Below are 21,231 nucleotides of genomic sequence, written 5' to 3'. Positions count from 1 at the left end.
CTAGGACAGCTGGGGTACAGAGAGACCCTGTCTCAAAAAAGATAATAATAATAATAATAATAATAATAAGAAGAAGAAGAAGAAGAAGAAGAAGAAGAACAACAACAACAACAACAACAACAACAAAGATGCAGCAGCAAATGCTGGGCATGGTGGCACACGTCTTTATTTCCAGCATTTGGGAAGCAGAGGCAGGTAGATCTCTGTGAGCTCAAAGCCAGCCTGGTCTACAAAGCGAGTTCCAGGTCAGCTGGGGCTACAGGGTAAACTACTTTGTTTTTCATAATGTATTGAATAAAAGAATTAAATTAGGGATTGAAGAGATGGCTCAGCAGTTAAATGCACTGGCTGCTCTTGCAGAGAACCAGGGTTCATTTCTCAGCACCTGCATCGCAGCTAACAACCACCTGAAACCCTAGTTCCAGGGGATCCAATGCCCTCTTCTAGCCTCCATGGGCACTGCATGTACATGATATATTTACATATATGCAAGCAAAACATTCATACACATAAAATATAAATATTTTGTTAAAGGAATTAAATTAGGGCTGGAGAGATGGCTTAGCGCTTAAGAGCACTGACTGCTCTTGCAGAGGACCCGGGTTCGATTCCCAGCACCCACATGGCGGCTATGAACCATCCTTAACTTCAGTTCCAGGGGGATCCAAGAGCACTGACTGCTCTTGCAAAGGACCCGGGTTTGATTCCCAGCCCCCACATGGTGGCTACAAACCATCCTTAACTCTAGTTCCAGGGGGATCCCGAAACCCTCTTCTGATCTCCATGGCATTGCACAACACGGGTGCACTCACATACATGCAGGCGATCCCGAAACCCTCTTCTGATCTCCATGGCATTGCATGACACGGGTGCACTCACATACATGCAGGCGATACACTCACTCATACACATAAAATAAAAATAATAAAATATTTTTAAAAAGAATTAAATTAGTTGTCTTATGGTCAGATATTCCTTGCTATAAACTAAAGTCCTTGATGTGGGTGAGAGAAAAAAGGTAGTTGTGCCAGATGTGGAGCTATGTGCCCTTTGCTACATGCCCCAATCACATCTGAGAAGGGTATTTGCTTCTTTATGATAACAAAAACAGGATGCCTGTAGCATCTTGGTTGAGGGATCCTCAGAAATCCTCTTACTAACAATCTGATAGTCCAGATGATGATGCAGGTTCCCAGATGAGGACTTCCAGAGGTCATACAGCCATGAATGGCCATCTTGGGGCTGTCCTGCCTCTGTGGTCAGTGCAGCTGACCCACGCCTGAGCAGCTCACCAAAGGGAGACAGCTTTCATTCCTTCTTTGAAGTGCTCTATCCTCCCAGCAGGGTAGAGACTCTCATGCCTAACCCGTACTTTTCTCAGGTAGAGCCTGAAGGCCTAGGACACGGGGTGGCGGGGGAGGATGAAGGCACCTGACTCCTTCTGGTGCTAGGCTGTGTGGGGGTAAGTAGATGCCATCTGAACATCTGGATGATGCGGGAGCTAGAGGGCTGGTCTGCAAGAGGGTGGAGGGGATCTGTCACATGCAGTCTCAGGCTTACTATCTATATTGCCTTTTGGGGAGGAGCCTTGGTTTGGATACCCAAACTCCAGGACAGATGAGATCAGTGCTTACTTTCCCTCTCCCCTCACAGATTTACACAGAATCTCTTGAAGTTGTTGGTGGTGGTGTGAGTGTGTGTGTGTCTGTGTGTGTGTGTGTGTACGTGTGCATTGAGAACTACTGCCTGTACTCTTCCTCCTCTCAGAGGTCTGGACAGCTGGAGAGGGTACAGTCCCAAAGCTAACTATTTCAGCTTAGTGTCTGTCTACAGACTTCAGAAGCTCTTGTGTTCTCCTCCACCTCTACTTAAGGGAGGCTGAAATTCCACCCTGACTCCACACGAGTTGATCTCTTGAGAGACCAAAGACTCTAGTTTTGGCTTCTTTTCAAGGTGCCCATGATGCTTACTGCCTTCACATTTGTCATCTGTGGGCTCCTGGGCTCCCCTGTGTGTCTCCTTTCCCACAAGCACCAGGCCATGCAGTTCTGCAAAGAAAGGGAGAGAAGACTCCCCAGCTCTCAGCAAAGGAGATAGATATCCGAAGGGAACAAGAAGAAAGAAACCATTGGAAGTTACCTTCTCAAGTTAGACTTCTGAGCCAGAGTCCTCCTGCAGGTTAACTCCTCATGTTTCCAGTGGTAACTGGAAGTGTTCCCTCTCTAGAAATTTGAATTTTACTCCTAGAGAGCAAGATCATACCTGCCAAACTGGCTCCCTTCCCCTTCCTGACACCTGTTCTCACATTGAAGCCTCTGACCCACTGCCCCATTGTCCCAGGATCTTGAGCAATTTCCAGGTTTCCACCAAGAAAACAATGAATAAAAGAAAACAGATCTTTCTCATCCTCTAACCTGGCCATTCCTGGGGTGTCCAAGTTGCAGTGCCTGCAGGAGTGATGTGAGCTGGCTGAGGGCCACTCCATTTGGAGCTTCCCGTTGTCTCCATGTCCTTTTCATTCTCCCAGGACCTAGGGGTTCCCACTGCTGGGTAAAGGAAAGGTTAAACTGGTTGGGCAGGGGAGCTGAGGAACAGTATCTAAAGGGGAACTTTGGTGGCAGAAACAAAGCCAGTGTTTGTTGGATTTTCCTCCTGCCTGGGAGGCTGTAGTCAGACCACGGCATTCCTGGGTTGGACAGAGTCAGCTTACTGTGGTTTCCCCACACTGCTGCAGCCAAAACCCTGCCTTTCCACAGGCCTCTAAGTCCCAACTCAGGAGACCCAGCACTTCACCCTGGCCTGACTCAAAGCACAAAGGCATCAAAAAGAAATTCAAGCTCAAGAGACAGGTCCCTTTCTTTTCCTTTTTGTTTGGGTGCTGGGAACTGAACCCAAGTCCTCTGTAAAAGCAGCCAGTGCTCTTAACTACTAAGTTATTTCTCCAGTCCTCCAATCTCAGGAGGCAGAGGCAGGAGGATCTGTGAGTTCAAGACCAGTCTGGTCTACACAGTAAGTTCCAGGTCAGCTGGGTGCATGTTTGTTTATAAGTACACCCTTGCCAGGTATTGCCCATGAAAGTCAGAGGAGGGTGTCAGAACCCCTGGAACTGGCATTCTGGATAGTTGTTAGCCACCACGTGGGTGCTTGCATTCAAACTCCAGTCCTCCAGAACAGTCAGTGCTCTTTTTTTTTGTTTTGAGACAGGGTCTCCCTGTAGTCCTAGCTGACCTGCAACTGTGTAGACCAACCAGGCTGGCCTTGAACTCACAGAGACCTGCCTGCCTCTGCCTTCTGAGTGCTGGGATTAAAGACATGGGCTACCACACTTCACAAGAACAGCCAGTGCTCTTAACCTGAGTCATCTCTTCATCCTACCAACCGTTTTAATTTCTATCTTATGTTTTGTGTAAATATATCATGTGTGTGATGTCCAGGGAGGTCAGAAGGTATCAGATCCCACAGAACTGAAGTTATATAAGGTTGCTAGCCACCATGTGGGTGCTGGGAACCAAAGCCAGATCTATAAGAATAGCTAACTGTTGGGCCATCTCTCCAGCCCCAGAAGCCATTCTTTTTTTAAAGTAACACTTTTTTTTTTTTTTTTAAATCTGTGTGCCACATGTATGAGGGTGCCTGTGGTGGCCAGAAAAGGGCACTGGAGTCGCTGGAGCTAGAGTTAAGGCAATTGTGAGCTGCCCAACACGGGTACTACGTCTGAGCTTGGGTCCTCTAAAAGAGCAAGCAGTATGTGCTCTTAACTGATGAGCCATCTCTTGTGGAAAGGGAGCTAGAATCAGACATAAGAGCTAGTTCTAGAAAGGTTGGTAAACAGATCAGGACTGTCAGGTCCCAGAGCTGCTGCTGCTCTGCAGGCCATCCCATGGAAAAAGCTGACAGGAGGGAAGGTTTAGGCTTGTGTGGTGACTTATACAAACTCACAGAGTAAACACGACAGCAGCAAGACTCAAAAGGGGACAGGTAGCTCCATGAGAACAGATGTTCACCCTGTGGCCAGGAGAGAAGTCTACTGGCCTGCCCAGGCACTAGGGCCTCAGAAACCACCTCTCTGTTCACAGCAAGACAAACATCAGTGTGGCATTTGTTTTTATTAGAAAATCCTTTCAGTAAGCACTTCCCTAACCCAGGCAGAGCGTGCGTAGCATTGAGTTCTACAGCTTTCATTTCATCTTCTGCCCATTTGAGAGGAGATGCCAAGGGATGTGGGTATGTCAAGCAGTGTCCAAAGGGCCTCTTCTGGACCCCCGAGAGTTCATACTGCCAGTAATATACCAACAGCACCTCAGTGGGACCCTCTAGCCCCAAGACCGTGGCTGAAGGCAGTCCTGTTATATGGCTTCGGTGGAAACAAGGAGGCTCCCACAGACTCCCAGGCCTGCTCTGGCACTCTGGTTGAGTTCAGGATAGGATCCAAGACAAGACGTCTGTGGGCCAAGGGCAAAGAAATAGCCTCTGGAGTCTGAGAAGCACCTGTGTATTGGAAGAAGGGCTGTGGAAGCCTGTTCAGTTCTTCTTGGGTTTGGGAGTGTCGTATTTCCTCTTACTGGAATACCACAAGAGCAGGGGGATGCCGATGGAGGGCAAAGTCATGACCCCAAAGGCTGCCCAGTCCAGCTGTGGAGGAAAATCAAGGGCTTGCTTAGAAATCTGGTTGCAGATATAGGAGAGAACAGGGAAGGGAAAGAAAGGAGCAGCAGAGCCCCTCTATAAATCCTGACACAAAATAGCTGTCTAAAGACCTTTCAAGGTGTGAAGTCAAAGCCTCACCCGACTCAGTTTAGAGACACTATTTGAGAAAAGGAGAGCTGAGGTCTGCTGCTTTGACCTCGGACTCTCTCCTCCATCCTCCTACCCTCCTTCTGCCTGCTAATCGGGATAAACCACTTACCATTCACATCACACCTTTTCTCACACCTGAGCTGCCCTGAAAACTGCCCTTCCTCACTTCTTATTTGACAGATAAAACCTTTTGTTCTCAAAGGTGGGCACATTGCTACTTCTGGCTCCTCCAGGACCGTGTAAAACCTGACCACAGCACTTTTCCTCACTTCCTTATTGAGTCATTGATGAGCTCAGCCAGATTAATTTTTTTCTTTTTGGTTGAGATAGGGTCTCATGTAATCCAGGCTGGCCTTCAAACTGGCTATGTAGCCAAGAATGACCTTGAACTTTTGATCCTCCTACCTCTATTCCCAAGTTAGGGATGCCACTACACCTTGTTTTATACAGTACTGGGGATTAAACCCAAAGCCTTGTTTACACTAGGCAAAGACTATACCATCTGAGCTATATCCTTGTCCCCCAGACAATCTTTTAATGGGAAAGACTGTGTCTTATTGACCATTGTTTTCCCCAAGTGAAGCACCAAATGAGCACATAATAGGGAGCTTTTGAATGAATGGGATGGATTTCCTCATTCAGTATTCAGCCAACTCTGCAAAACATTCTCTTAAGCGAGGTGTGGTGGTACATGCCTTTAGTCCCAGCACTTGGGAGGCAGAGGCAGGAGGATCTCTGTGAGTTCTGTAGGCTAGCCTGGTGTGCATAGTGAGTCCCAGGCCAGCTGGTGCTACAGGGAGACCCTGTCTCAAAAAGATCAAAAACAGCCGGGCGTGGTGGCACACACCTTTAGTCCCAGCACTCGGGAGGCAGAAGCAGGCGGATCTTTTGAGTTCAAGGCCAGCCTGGTCTACACAGTGAGTTCCAGGACAAGTTTGAGGCCAGAAAAAAAAAAAAAAAAAAAAAAAAAAAAAAAAAAATCAAAAACAAAAACAAAGTCCCAATGCTCACTGAATCTAGGCAGACACCCAAGCCTCCAAGCAAACAGAACTCTAAGACAGAGTTCTACTCAGGCTGAGGCAGAGGAAAAGACCAATTTTATGATGCTGGCTACTGTCATCTCACTGACAAAAATCTGGGCACAAATCAAGAATATGTGATAGTGTTCTCTCTCTGTGTCACACACACACACACACACACCAAAAAACAGACAAACCAACTAATTTTCTAAGGAGACTAAATTTCCAGAACCAAAGGATGTTCTTCCACCAGGGGAAGGAGAAACAAACCAGAAAGGCTTACAAAATGGGGGGAGAATCTCCTGTCAAACTCCCGCTGAGCCAGGATCCCTCCCTGTCCAGGTGCACTGGTGGAGCCAATCTACAAAGAAAGGAAAGGCATTAAGGCAAGCTTCAAAGTCACCTCATCTGGGAACGGGCAGGCACAAACAACACAGCTCTAAACACGAGGCTTAGTTACCAATACGTACAAAAATGCTCAAGCAGTAGAGTGCCTGCACAGCACACGGGGCCTGGAGTACAAAACGAAAGGAAAAGACAAGACAGACAGAAAAGCTGGTGAACTCGAACTAGAGAAAGAGTTCATGGTTTCCTTAATGTATTAGGAAGACCGAATTAGGAGCCAGGAGAGCTGAACTACCACATAATGGGGCTTGCCACAGAATGACAGAATGAACATTTATTAAACAGGGAAGGCCAGCTATGCAAGTGAAATCAAAGCTTAATCCATCAAGGCTTGGGGTCCCACATGGTAGAGCACACCTTTAATCCCAGCACTTGAGAGGCAGAGGCAGGTGGATCTCTCTGAGAACAAGACCAGTCTGGTCTCCAAAGGGAGTTCCAGGCCTGTCAGGTCTACAAGGAGACCTTATCGCAAAAACAAAGCAAAATAAAACCCCCCAAAACTCAGGCTTCACCTCTGTCTGCAAGATAGGTACATAATGGAGTTAATTTGTCCTTGGTAATCATTTACTTATTCCTCAACTCAAAGTAGTGTTTTCTACTTCACAGGACTGATCTGAGACTCAAATGAAGTAATAAGAAGGCCTCTAAAAACTGTAAAGCCCCACCCAAATGTACGTTATTGGAGAAGGACTGAGGCTGCTCCACATTCCTTTGATTTGAAGAGGGGCCAAGAGTTTGGAGGACATTGTAAACAATTTTGTTCTTAGGTGGCAGCTAAGCCTTTGATTTGTGTCTCTATTAACCCACCAAGCACCAGGAGTACTGGACACAGTGGACCATACTTGCAATCCCAGCACTTGGGAGATGGAGGCAGGAAGATGGAAGATCAGAAGTTCAAGACCAGTCTCCCTTACATATTGTGAATTTGAGGAAGCCTTTGTCTCAAAAAGACCAAAAAAAGGAAAAAAAGAATGAGTATGTGTGTGTGTATATATATATGTATGTATGTATTTTATTTATTATTTTTATTTTATGTGTATGAGTGTATTGCCTGCATGTAGGTAAGTGCACCTGTGTCATGCAATGCCCAAGGAGGACATTAAGAGGCTGTTGAATCCCCTGGAACTGGAGTTACAGACAGTTGTTAGCTGCCGTGTGGGTGCTGGGATTCGAACCTGGGTCTTCTGCAAGAACAACCAGTGTTCTTAACCACTGAGCCATCTCTCTACCCCCCAAGTAAATATTTTTTTAACAAAAGGAAGGAGAGGCTGGAGTGATGGCTCAGCAGTTAGGAATGCTGGCTGTTCTTGTGAAGATTCAGGTTTGAGAATCCCAGCATCCACATGCTGGCTAACAACTGACCATAACTCCAGTTCCAGGGGCCTCTTCTCATCTCCACAGGCATTGTACAATGTACACTTGAGGCCAGCCTCATCTACATAGTGAGTTCCAGTCAGCTGGGGTTACTGGGAGATCCTGTCTCAAAAAGACAAAAAAAAAAAAAAAAAAAAAAAAAAAGGGAAGGAGGGGTTGTAGGGGAGAAGTAGGACATTTATCCACAACAGAAAATCCAAAAATATGTATTTCAATGATAGAATTCAAGAGAGGCCAAACTGGACTACCACACACACACACAAACACACCACTAATAATAACAAAAACTGTTCTATCCTTCAGAAAGCTGGAAAGACAAAAGGCTATTAGAAGGGGGTACAATGACAGGTGGAAAAGCTTGGCCTGTAAGCAACAAGCAGGACATTCTAAGCAAGGGCAAGATGGTAAGAGTGGGTCCTGGGAAGGCAACTAGAAGTGGCCAGAACAAGAAATTGGGCAGCAAATGGTGCATGCAGGAATAAAGGGGAGATGCTATGTCAGTCATCTCCCATCCATTTCAACCACTCAATTCTTGAAATTTACAATTGGAATCTTATTTCTTTTAAGATTTTATTATTTTTATTTTATTGAATGATTGTATTGTCTGGATGTATGTAAATGCACCGGTGTCATGCAATGCCTGTGGAGGTCAGTAGAGGGTGTTGCATTCCTCTGCAACTGGAGTAAGGGATAGCTGTTAGCGCGTGCCATATGGGTGCTGGGAATCGAACAGCCAGTGCCCTTAACTGCTGAGTCCAGAATCATACTTCTTTAGAACAATACCAGGTTGATAGTTAACTCTTCCTTAGAATTTAGCAGCCATTGTGGACATTTTCTGCAAGAGTGTTTTTTTGAGGCAGGGTCTCCCTGTAGCCCTAGCTGTCCTGGAACTATGTAGACCAGGCTGGCCTTGAACTCACAGAGAAGCCTCCCTCTGCCTCCCAAGTGCTGGGATTAAAGGCGTGCACCACCACGCCTGGCTTCTGCAAGAGTTTTTAAGGGAAGGCAATAGCCAGGTATGGTAATATATGTCTATAATCCCATCTGGATTATATAGCAAGTACCAGGCCAGTCGGGGGGGACCATAGCAAGATTTTGTCTCAAAAACCAAACCAGGGACTGGAGAGATGGCTCACTGGTTAAGAGCTTTTCAGTACCCACATTAGGTGGCTCACAACTGCCTGTAACTCTAGCTTCAGGGGAACTGATGCCACCTGCTCATAAACACACGCTAATACACACACACACACACACACACACACACACAAATAAAAACATCTTAAAAGTCAACAAACCAAACAAAGAGCTTTTAAGGAAAGGCAAATATGAGCCCCACCCAGCTCAAGATTTGAGCAACTTACCACAACAGGTCCATCCTCCTGGGTCAGGTAAGTAATCGTGGCTGAAGTGAAGTTGAAGTAACCAGCCTTAAGAGGGCGCAGGACCACGGTATGGGAGACATTGCTGGCACTGGCCCAAGGGTTAAGGAAGTCAAAAAGGTGATGAAACTAAAACGGTAACCACATTTCAATTCCTGGACTACATGCCCCATCCACACAACAGAACGCAGTGACTTCATATCTGCCATATTCTACAGGAGTGAAAAATACAGAGCTTTTAAAAGTCTAGTATGGAGGGCTGGAGAGATGGCTGAGCAGTTAAGAACACTGGCTGTTCTTGCAGATGACCCGGGTTCGAATCCCAGCACCCACAAGGCAGCTAACAGCTGTCTGTAACTCCAGTCCCAGGGGATCCGACAGCCTCTTCTGACCTCCTTGGGCACTGCACGACATGGATGCACTTACCTACATGCAGGCAATACACGCATACACATTAAAAAAAATAAAAAGTCTAGCGTGGCTGAGCATGGTGGCAAACACCTTTAACCCCAGCACTTGAAAAGCAGAGGTACGCAGATCTTTGAGTCTGAGGCCAACTTGGTCTACTGGTCTACAAGCAAGTTATAGACCAGTAATGGTGATACAGTGAGACAAAAAAATAAAAAAGTCTAGTATGTGATATAATATGCTAATTAAAATTTAACAGGGTCTCAGCCGGGCATTTGAGAAACAGAGGCAGGTGGATCTCTGTAAGCTTGAGGCCAGCCTGGTCTACATAGAGGTCCAGGTCAGCTGGGAGAGCTTGTCTCAAAAAGACCAAAAAAACCTCATTCTATCCAAGGCTAGCCTCAAATTCATGGTGATCCTCTTGCCTCAGGTTTCCCAACTCAGGGATTACAGGCATGGAATACCACGCACAGCTAATCATATGCTAAATTTAATGGATTCATGATACTCAGTATCCAGAATTTTTTAAGTAATTTTACAAAAAAAAATTTACAATTCACTACGCTCGTAGAAAATATTTCAATGATTAAAAAAATTTTTATTCTAGGGCTGGAGAGATGGCTCAGTGGTTAAGAGCGCTGACTGCTCTCACAGAGGAGCTACGAACCATCCTTAACTCCAGTTCCAGGGGAATCTGAAGCTCTTCTGACCTCCACAGCAATGCACGACATGGGTGCCCTCACACACATGCAGGCAATACACTCATACACATAAATAAAAATAATATTTTAAAATTTTATTCTATTTTTTATATATGTGTATGTATGTGTGTATGTATGTATGCATATATATGTTATATAAGCACATTCTGTGGGTGCCTTTGTAGGCCAGAAAAGGGTATCAGGTCCCCTGGAGCTGGAATTACAGACAGTTATGAACCTCCTAACACCAAATTTGGGTCTTATGTAAAAGCAACAAGTGCTCTTAAATACTGAGTCCATTTCTCGAACTCCCTATCATTAAGTGAAGAAAGTTCTTAAGAAAAATCTAAATGCAGGGCTGGAGAGAACTCAGTGACTAAGAGAGCGTCCTGCTGTTACTAGAGTTTAGTTCCTAGTATCCACATTGGGCAGCTTACAATTACCTGTAACTCCAGGGGATCTGATGCCCTCGTATGGCCTTCATGGACACCTGCACATACATGTGAATGCACATAAACATACACAGTGAAGGGGGTAAAAAAAAAAAGAGCTGGGTGTGGTGGAACATGCCTTTAATCCTGAGGCAGGCACTCAGAGGCAGGCAGATCTCGGTGAGTTCCAGATCAGTCTGGGCTACATAGTGAGTTCCAGCCAGCTGAGGCTACAGGTAGATCCTGTCTCAAAAAATAAATTAAGAAAAATATACTTTAAATCACAAGGGAAAAAAGAATCAATTTGTAATCCAATACTTAAGAAATAATCAGTAAATCAGACAAAAGATACCCATTGAGCAAGAAGTAAGGTTACTAGGTCATCCAGATTCTCCATGCTAACATCCCACTGAATGGATTTTCAAAGTGCCTTGGTAATACAGCATTTACCCAGCCTGTTTGAATACTTGGGTCTATCTCCAGCTATGCGAAGAAAAAAAACACAATAAATACTGATGCCTGGCTACAGATACCTTTATAAATGTCTCCATCTTCCCAATAATGTGCTTTAGGGCTCACAGCCTGAATGTCTAATGCACACTTACACAACTGACACCTGTCTCACCTACTTCTTATCCACACATGCCCAGTCTGTTTGAAGCACCCTTGGTTTACAGGCAGTGCCCCCATCCCAGCCTTCATCACCCAGAACCCAGAGGATACGGGGCAATCCGATCCCATTTGACATTGAGCATACCAGAAACAATGCCAAAGTCTTCTGGAGGAAAGGAATCATCTGATAATTCCACATCTAATGCAGCACTAGAAAGCAGAGGAAAAAAGAAAAGCAATTAACCAGCAAGTCTGCCTGCTTGTCCTGAAAAGTCAGAATTCAAAATAAAGTCCCATGATAACTTGAGTCTGTTGCATTGAAGAATCCAGATCAAGGGGTTGAAGAAATGGCTCAGTGATTAAGAGCACTGGTTACTCCTGCAGAGGACCTGGGCTCAGTTCCCAACACCTACATGGTAACTAAAAGACATTTGTAACTCCAGTTCCAAGGGATACAATATCCTCTTCTGGCATCCATGGGCAATGAATTCGTGCACAGGTGCACTTACATACACGCAGGCAAAACACTCATACACTTAAAATAAAAATGAATAGATTAAAATTTAAAAAAAAAAAAAGAAAAAAAAGAATCCAGGTCAAGGCCTGGATTCCATTGCTCAGAAACACCAAAATAAGTATCTAGAAGAAAAGGTGCCCACGCCAGTCCTGCACCAAGTTCTGTGGGGGAGAAGTAAGATGAATATATGGAAGAGCAAATCAAAATAAAATGAAAGAACAGTAGGAAGAAATGCTCATGGGTAAGAGAAGCAAGCTGCAACCCCAAAGCTTCTGAGGAAATAAACTGCCTGGGCCTGAATCTTCTCTCTTCACATCCTTCTCACGTCGTAAGTCTTGCTTCTTCCCTGCTCTGAAACCTCCAGCCCCACAATCAAGATTGTTTCTTTTTTTTTAATTTTTGAGACAGGGTCTCCCTGTAGCCCCTGCTGACCTGGAACTCATTATGTAGACCAGGCTGGCCCTTGAACTCACAGAGATTCGCCTGCCTCTGCCTCCCCAGTGTTGAGATTAAAGGCATAAACCACCACACAGGACTGATTGTTTCTTGTAGCTTAGGTCAGAATCCTACTATTTTCAAAAGTACCCCCATCAAAAAAAAAAAAAAAAGCCCAGCAGGCACCTGATGGTGGAGGTCTCCAAAGAGAATTCACTCCCCACAGGGATGTTCTCTATGCCATCTGAAGACTCAGATGAAAAATAGACTGCTAGGGCCAGAGTGCCCTTACCTGGAGCCCACATTGTAGATGTTATACTGCAAGGTCAGGTCTCGGCCTTCTACAGCATATCTGTTCAGCAGTGATTTGGAGGCCAAAAGCCTGGCTCCTTCTTCTGCCTGAGTGACAGCTAAGAGAGCCAACACCACAAATGCCAGCAGCTTCATCTTTGGAGAAAAAAGCAAAGAGGGAAATCAATCTACGTATGAAAAACCACCAAATTTCTGACAGAGCCTCTTGCATGCTAGGCAAGATCTCCACCACTGACCTACATCCCAGCCCGACAGGGCTTCTTTTTGAGACAGGGTCTCCCTGCAGCCCCAGATGATCAGATAAAGCAGGCTGGCCCTGAACTCACAGAGACTCGCCGGTCTTTACCTCCAGAGTGTGGGATTAAACGCTTGCGTGCGCCACCACACCCGGCCTAACAGCTTTCTTTTGATGCTATCTAAGCAGCAGCCCCTTCTACAACACAGTGCACAAGCCACAAAGCTGGCTGACCCACACTCTAAACGCTCCATCAGAAGCTCTGGGAAGCGGATCCATGCGATAGCATTATCCACTGCCCCCTTTTAGTCGGGCTCCCGCGTGCCCACCACCTGGTGAGGCCACTGCAGGGCTTTCCTTGAATACCGGCTTTCTGACCATGTCCGCCCTGCAGCGGCCTCTGTCTAGCTTCCACCCCCACACGGGTCCCCAGGATCGAAGCCTTCCCGGGGTCTCCTCCTTCAGCTCCAGTGGCATCCCAGCCCCCGCACGCGGGGTCCTCTCCACGTCCCTCCCGTCCCACTCGGCCTCGGCCCCACATCTTTCTGGGAAGTTGGTCTCAGCCCACTCCGGCCCGCCAGAAACAGCAGCTGAGCAATGTGACCGCCCACCTCGACCCACCCGTCTCGGGACTCACCGTGCTAATCCTAAACGCCTTTAGGGACGACACATAACCGGAAGAGAGCGTCAGCGTCCAAAAGACCGGAAAAGGCTCTGGCCGGAAGCCTTAGTATTTTACCCAGTGCCTTGTGGAAGTTGTAGTTCTCGAACATGCCCCACCTTTCCCTTTGTGATGGCCGCCGCCTTAGAGGAGTCAGCGTCCACCATCCATTATTTTGTCCTCATAAGTGGATTTCCAAGCTGGTCTGTCACTACTATACTTAACTAGCATTTCTTTTCTTTTTTCCCTTTGGTCTTTTTGAGACAGGGTCTCCCTGTGGCCCCAGCTGGCCTGGCACTAATGTAGACCAGGCTGCCTCGAACTCACAGAGATCCACCTGCCTCTACCTCCCAAGTTCTGGGACTAAAGGCGTGCGCCACCACGCCCTGCTCACTTGTTCTTTTTTTAAAGAACAAACAAACAAAACAAAACAGGGGGCTGGAGAGATGGCTCGGCGGTTAAGAACACTGGTTGTTCTTGCAGAAAAACCGGGTTCAAATCCCAGCACCCACATGGCAGCTAACAACTGTCTGTAACTCCAGTCCCTGGGGATCCGACAGCCTCTTCAGACCTCCGCGGGCATTGCACGACACGGATGCACTTACCTACATGCAGGCAGTACACGCATACACATAAAATAAAAATAGTAAATAAAAAAAATTTTTTTTAAAGATTTAGCATTTGTAGGAGGGGTGTGTGTGCTGGTGTCAAACATGGGTGTGCTAAGTAAGCACCAGCTCTACCTCTGAGCTACACCCCCAGCCCAGAGCGATGTATAAAGTACTGGAATCATCCCAGTGAGAGATATAAAGATTGAAGATGGTATCTGTCCTCAAGGAATTTAGAACCCATCAGCCAGGAGGAGAGCGTAGAGTACTACTGCTCTCCTTGAAAACAACAGCAACAGGGGGCTGGAGAGATGGCTCAGCGGTTGATAGCACTGACTGCTCTTACGGAGGACCCAGGTTCCATTCCCAGCACCCACATGGCGGCTAGGAACCGTCCTTAACTCCAGTTCCAGGGGACTCAGAAGCCCTCTTCTGACCTCTGCAGCATTGCACAACACGGGTTCACTCACATACATGCAGGCAATACAATCATACACATAAAATAAAAATAATAAAATATAATGAAAAATCTGCTTTAAAAAAAGAAAAGAAAAGAATAGCAACAGACCACAGTGGCTTTCCTTTGTCGATGAACACAATCTAATTCCTTCCTGCCGTAATTAGGCCCCTGCATTGTGTTCTCTGCTCCCACTACTTCAGTAGACAGACCACTTCAGTCTTGCCCACTTTCTTACTCTCAGATCTTTTTTAATTTTAATATTGCGTGTGTGTGTGTGTGTGTGTGTGTGTGTGTGTGTGTCTTTTTTGACACAGGGTCTCCTCATAGCCCCAGCTGTCCTGGAACTCACTATGTAGACCAGGCTGGCCTCGAACTCACAAAGATCCACTTGCCTCTGCCTCCCAAGTGCTGGAATTAAAGACGTGCACCACCATGCCCCACTTAATTTTAATTTTTAAAAATTTTATGTGTATTAGTTTATTGCCTGCAGGTATGTAAGTGCACCCTTGTCTGCAATACCCTCGGAGGTCAGAAGACGGCATTAGATTCCCTGGAACTGGAGTTACAGATGGTTGTTAACTACAATCTGGGTGCTAACAGTGGAACCCTGGCCCACTGCAAGAACAGCCAGTGCTCTTAACTTCTGAGCCATCTCTCCAGCCACACAGATCTTTTTTAAAAAATGTACTTTTTAAAGCTGGGCATGGTGGCCCACGCCTTTAATCCCAGCACTTGGGAGGCAGAGGCAGGTGGATCTTTGTGAGTTCCAGGCCAGCCTGGTCTACATAGTGAGTTCCAGGACAGCTGGGGGGCTACAGGGAGACCCTATCTCAAAAAGACAAAAAAAAAAAAGTACTGATTTTTATTTCATGCATATTAATGTTTTGCCTGCACATATGTAAGTGTACCACATGCATACAATGCCCACAGAGGCCAGAAAGGGGTGTCAGATCCCTTGGAACTGGTTATGGATGGTTGTTAGCCACCATGTGGGTGCTGGGAAATGAACCCAGGTCCTCTGCAAGAGCAGCCAACTCTTTGAGACCAGGCTGGCCTCAAACTCACAGAGATCCACCTGCCTCTGCCTCGTGAGTGCTGGGATTAAAGGGGTGCGTCACCACGCCCAGCTAAGAGCAGCCAACTCTTAACCATCATCTATCGAGCCCCTTACTCTCAGATTTTTGATTAGTGCAAGTTACTGAATGTAAAAAAATAAATCTTGGGCCAGTGAGATGACTAGACAGGTGAAGGCACTTACTGCTGAGCCTGAGGATCTGAGTTCCATCCCCAGAGCCTACATGGTGGAAGGAGAGAACCAACTCTAGCAAGTTAGTTTCTAGATAAACAAATAGGCATGAGGTGTACTCCTTGACTTAGAAATTTCTGTTGGGAAAGACACAAACAGGACCCTAACACTGTCCCCATATGATTGTGATCTGACAAATCTGCATGTGGTTCCTCAGCCTATGAAGTTCCCCCTCCCCCCCTTAGGGGAGGGGCATTTAAAAGGTTGTTTAGTTTTTATTTTCAGTTTTTTGAGACAAGGTCTCTTGTAACCCAAGCTGGCCTGGAACTCTATAATATAGCTGAGTCTGGCCTTGATTTCTTGAACCTCCTGCTTCCACTTCCCAACGTATGCCTCATGGTAGGAGATTCTGAGTCTGCAAGTCACAGGGAGTCCCTCCTTCCCCCTTCACATCAACTCCTAACTCATTAAGGGGAAAAGAAGCTGCACTCCCTTTTTGAGGGCTAAGAAGCCTACACAGTAGGAGTGTGCAGTGTGAAGGACTTCTGAACTCCCTGTTCCTCTCCACCTTCATTTCTGCTTAGAAAGAGCCATGTTAGGGTAAGTGATCATCATCATCTTTGTGCTTTGAAAGATGGTCATCTCTGTGAGCCATAATGCAACTTGCTGGTCTGTTTGTAGGCACCAAACTCTCAAGAAGGAATAGCTTGGGGCGGAGAGAAGGCTCAACAGTTAAGAGTACTGACTGCTCTTGAAGAGGACCTGGGTTCGATTCCCAGCACCCACATGGTGGCTCACAGCCATCTGTCATTCCAGTTCCAGGGGAATTGGACACCCTCTTCCGACCTCTGTGGGCATTGCACAACACAGGTGCACTTACATACATGCAGGCAATTCACTCATACAAATAAAATAAAAATGATAGAATGTTTTTGAAAAACAAAAAAAGAAGCTGGGCATGGTGGCTCACGCCTTTAATCCCAGCACTCTGGAGGCAGAGGCAGATGGATCTCTCTGAGTTTGAGGCCAGCCTGGTCTACATAGGGAAGCCAGGTCAGCTATGGCTACAGGGAGACCCTATCTCAAAAAGAGAAAAAACAAACAAACAAAAAAAAAACCCAAAAACAAAAAATTGAAAAAATAATAGCTTGATTCAGTGTGAGGCTTCCGAGGGAAAAGCTAAAACTGGTGATCTCCCCCACCTCACCAAGAGGAGAAGGTAGCAGGAAGAGGCAGAACACCAGATATAAGCAGTAGGATGTGGGTATAAATGTGACAGGACTGATTAGGGAAATGGCTCATGTGATTGCTGCAGCTGAGAAGTCCTATGACAGGCTATCAGGAGTGTAGCCTAGTTCAAATCCCAAGTAACACCGAAAGCCTGAAAACTCCAGATCCAAATGGTGGAGAACCTGGAGGTTTTTCTCTTCTTTCTTTTTTTCTTCCTTCCTCCTCTTTTTTTTTGTTTGTTTTTAGACAAAGTCTTATGCGTAGTATAAGCTGGCTAGAATGCTCTCTATATGGCCTAGCCTAGCTGCAAACTCATGTCAATTCTCCTGCCTCAGCTTCCCATTTGCTGAGATTAGTCCTGAGCCTCCAAACCCAGTGAAAACCTAAAATTCTGATGCCCAAGGTGGCAGAAAAGGTCTATCCCAGTTCTCTTGGAATGAGAGCAATTATCATTTGCTCTTTCCAGAGTGGGCTGGGTGGCACCCATATGGAGCTCTCTCCATCTTGCCCCTGAGACTCATATCCTTATCTTTGGAAAGAAACCTAAATGATGCTTTTTCCATATATTCCTTAATCCAGTCAACTTGGCATCTAAGATTAAACATCACAATATAAGGGAAAGCGAAGAGTCCTTTTGCAAAAATGAAGAGACTTCCAGGTCCAGGCTGGCTTTAGCAGGCATCTTTAGGAGAAAGGAACAGGGATCTATCCTACTTTCAGGCCAGAAGCCTGTGTATGAAAGTACAACTACTACTGCAGTTGCTCTCCCTCAGATGAAGTATCCCCCCTACCCTGCCAGAAACCAGAGAAGGGGGGAGGGCAGTGTTGGTGGCAAGCTCCTACCCTATGCTCTCACACACTCTACAACCAAGACCTGTACTGCTGCTGGCCTGGCAACAGACAAGATTGGCTGGAAATGTTATCTGATATACAACAGGTGCTCAGTAAATGCCCTGTTTTTTTTTTTTTAAAAAAAACTGTATGTACATAAAGTATACAAGTTGATAAACTTCAACATATGTACTCATGGGACCATCACCACAATGCAGATAATAAACATATGTATCGGGGCTGGAGAGATGGCTCACCCTAGTCTACAACTGCTATGTAGACCAGGCTGGCCTTGATCTCACAGAGATCTGCCTACCTGAGCCTCCTGAGTGTTGAGATTAAAGGTGTGTGCCACCATATCTAAATTATTTTATTTATTTTATTTTTTTATCTTTTTTTGAGACACGGTCTCCCTGTAGCCCCAGCTAGCCTGGAACTCACTCTGCAGTCCAGGCTGACCTTGAACTCAGAGCTCCACCTGCCTCTGCCTCCTGAGTGCTGGGATTAAAGGCATGCATTCCCACACTTAGCTAGCTTGTTTTGCTTTTTAATTGAAATTTTTATTATGGGAAAGGTACATATGCCACAGCATGCTTGTGGACATCAGAGGACAACTTTGTGGAGTCAATTCTCTTCTTCTCTCTTTATGAGTTCCAGGGATAGAACTCAAGTTGTCAGGTTTGGAGGGCAAGCACCTTTACCCACTGAGCCATCTTTATGGCCCCCAATGGAGTCTTTAAAAAATTGAAGCAAGGTGTGGGAGCATACACATGTAACCCCAGCACTTAGGAGGCTAAGGAGGATTACTACATTATAAAGCAGGCTTGGAAGGCTGGAGAGATGGCTCAGTGGTTAAGAGCACTGACTGCTCTTGCAGAGGACTGGGTTAGATTCCCAGCACCCACATGGTGGCTTCGAACTGTTCTTGACTACAGTTCCAGGGGAATCCGAAGCCCTCTTCTGACCTCCAAGGGATTGCATGACACGGGTACACTCACATACATGCAGGCAGTACACTCATATACATAAAATAAAAATAATATTTTTTAAAAATTAAAGCAGACTTGGAATATATAGCAAAACCCTGGCTCACTCCCACAGAAATTAAATATTTACAGTATGACCTTTTCCAAAAAAAAATTAGCTGTCCTATTCTAAACTTGGGACGTGTCTATGCAGCCTATCCAGACATTGTAATGTTCATCTATTATTACCTTTTATATTTATTTGTGTATATGTGTGTCTGTCTCTGTGTGTGTGTCTGTATACCATAATACATGACTAAAGGTTAGAGGAAAACTTGCAGGAGTGTTTTGCCTACATGTATGTAAGTGCACCATGTGCATATAATACCTACGCATGCCAGAAGAGAACATCAGACCCCCTGGAACTGCACTTATAGATGGTTGTTAGCCACCACAGAGGTGCTTTTAACCACTGAGCCATCTCTTCAGTTCCGTTTGTTCTGTGACAGGGTCTTACTCTGTAGCTCAAGCTGAACTGGAATTCACTATATAGTCCAGGCTGGTCTTGAACTCTTGGCAATCCTCCTATCTTAGCCTACTTAGTGCTAGGGTTAAAGGCATGAGCCATCACACTCTGCTTAACCTTTTAATATTTATTAAAAAATTATTTGAGGCTCTTCCTATGTAGCCTAGACTGTACTCAAACTCCCAAGTACGGGGACTACAAGTGTGTGCCACCTTTTAAATGATCTCTTGGAGCTAGGACAGTCCTTACCACTTGGGCTACCTGTTGTATACTTCTTCATGTGGTTGCTTGGTTTGTTTGCCCTCTAACCTAGTCTTCTGCCTCATTCCCATCTCAGATATAAAATCCCACATAATGGTCAGCAGAGAGCACACTTGGGTCTTGCTCTTAGATTCCCCAAGAAAGAGGATTGCAGCATTGCTGGGTCTGAGAGGCAGTGTTTTTTGGGCTGAAGGGGTGGAAATGAGAAAGAGGACAATGGAGGAGGAAGAGTAGAAGGAAGAGGGGGAGGAGGAGGCAGTGGCTGGAAAGTCTTCTTCAGTGGGGTCTTGAACTCTTGGCAATCCTCTTGCTTTAGTCTCCTGAGTGCTTGGATTACAGGGGTCAGTCACCAGGCCAGCTCAATATATTTATATCTTAATATATTTAAATTATATATTTATATAATGTATTTATATAAATATGTATTTAAAAATAAATAATTTTATTTTGTCTGAATGTTTTGCCTGCATGTATATATGTGCACTATGTGTGTGCCTGGTGCCCTTGGAGGTCAGAAGTGGGTGATGGATCCCTTAGAACTGGAGCTACATGTGTTATGAAGTACAATCTGGGTGCTGGAAACCGAACCAGATCCTCTGCAAGAGCAGCTAGTGCTCTTACCAGCTCAAACATCTCTCTAACCCCTTCAGGTCTTTTAAACTGATAAACCTAGAGCTTCAAGATGAAGAAAAACCACCTGGAGAGGAAGAGCCTTGAAACAACCACATGGGGGTATCACAAAGGCTGTTTGTGCAGATGTTCAAACCTAGTCACCTTATTTTCTTTCCAGAATCTCTAACTCTAAAATAAAAATTTTAAGCCAGACATGGAGGTTCCTGCCTATAATCCTAATAGTTGGGAGACTGGGTAAGACAAATATGAGTTCTAGGTCAGCCTTTGTTACAAAGTGAGACTCTTGCTAGGAATAGGAGTTATTGACATTGTGTATCCCTGATATGACATGCTAAGAAGACAAATCATGTCTTTCATCAAAAAAGCATAATAGGTTAAAAAGGGCCAGCTGTAGTGGCTCATACCTTTAACCCCAGCATTTGGGGCATAGAAGCAGGTGGATCTCTGAGTTTAAGGCCAGCCAGAGATACAGAGTGAGACTCTATCTCAAATTTTTTTTTTGTTAAAAATACATAATCCCAGCACTCAGGAGGCAGAGGCAGGTGGATCTCTGTGAGTTTGAGGCCAGCCTGGTCTACATAGTGAGTTCCGGGACAGCTGGGGCTACAGGGAGACCCTGTCTCAAAAAGACAAAAAAAAAAAGAACAGCTAGTGCTCTTAACCACTGAACCATTTCTCCTGCCTCCGTTTTTTTTTTTTTTTTTTTTTTAAGGGGGGGACAGGTTCTTACTATGTAGCTCTGGCTAGACTAGAACTCACCATCTAGACCAAGCTGGCCTCAAACTCTCAGAGATGTGCCTGCCTCTGCCTCCCAAAGGCTAGGACTAAAGGTGTGTACCATCACACCCAGAGGACCCAATTTTTTAAATTTACTATTTATTTATTGTTTGTGTATGTGTGTGTACGATACGTAAGTGCAGGTATGTATACTATAATATGATGTGGGAATCAGAGGATAAATTCCATAAGTCAGTTCTCTTCTTCCACCATTGGGATCAGGGATCAAACTTGATCCCTGATCAAGCCAAGCTCGATTGTGCCAAGCACTTTTCCCCACTTAACCACCTAACTAGTTGAGACACAGTTATTTGTTAATTGGAGTGCAGTGCTACGTACAGTTTCTTCTTTATTTTTTATTTTTATAGTTTCTCCCTGTAGCCCCAGCTGTCCTGGAGCTTGTTATGT

The 21,231-nt window shown here is 45.5% G+C and overlaps 1 protein-coding gene across 2 annotated transcripts; it reads right to left on the bottom strand.

Moving 5' to 3' along the window:
- Positions 1-4,087: 4,087 nt before the first annotated feature.
- Positions 4,088-13,386, bottom strand: Ssr2 (signal sequence receptor subunit 2). 2 transcript variants are annotated; one of them, XM_008853836.3, is made up of 6 exons: positions 13,263-13,386; positions 12,371-12,525; positions 11,238-11,336; positions 8,957-9,065; positions 6,100-6,177; positions 4,088-4,632 (listed from the first exon to the last, which is right to left on the bottom strand). In XM_008853836.3, exons 2-6 carry the CDS (start codon positions 12,523-12,525, stop codon positions 4,522-4,524), a joined length of 552 nt encoding a protein of 183 aa, XP_008852058.1. In that variant the 5' UTR covers positions 13,263-13,386; the 3' UTR covers positions 4,088-4,521. The 2 variants fall into 2 exon arrangements, with proteins under 2 accessions (XP_008852058.1, XP_029412714.1); XM_029556854.1 differs by lacking the exon at positions 6,100-6,177.
- Positions 13,387-21,231: the final 7,845 nt, after the last annotated feature.

The sequence above is a fragment of the Nannospalax galili genome, unplaced genomic scaffold (assembly GCF_000622305.1).
Source record: "Nannospalax galili isolate Female #2095 unplaced genomic scaffold, S.galili_v1.0 scaffold591, whole genome shotgun sequence".
Lineage (NCBI taxonomy): Eukaryota > Metazoa > Chordata > Mammalia > Rodentia > Spalacidae > Nannospalax > Nannospalax galili.
Note: the sequence above shows the minus strand (reverse complement) of the source record. Positions and strands in the feature narration are given on the sequence as shown.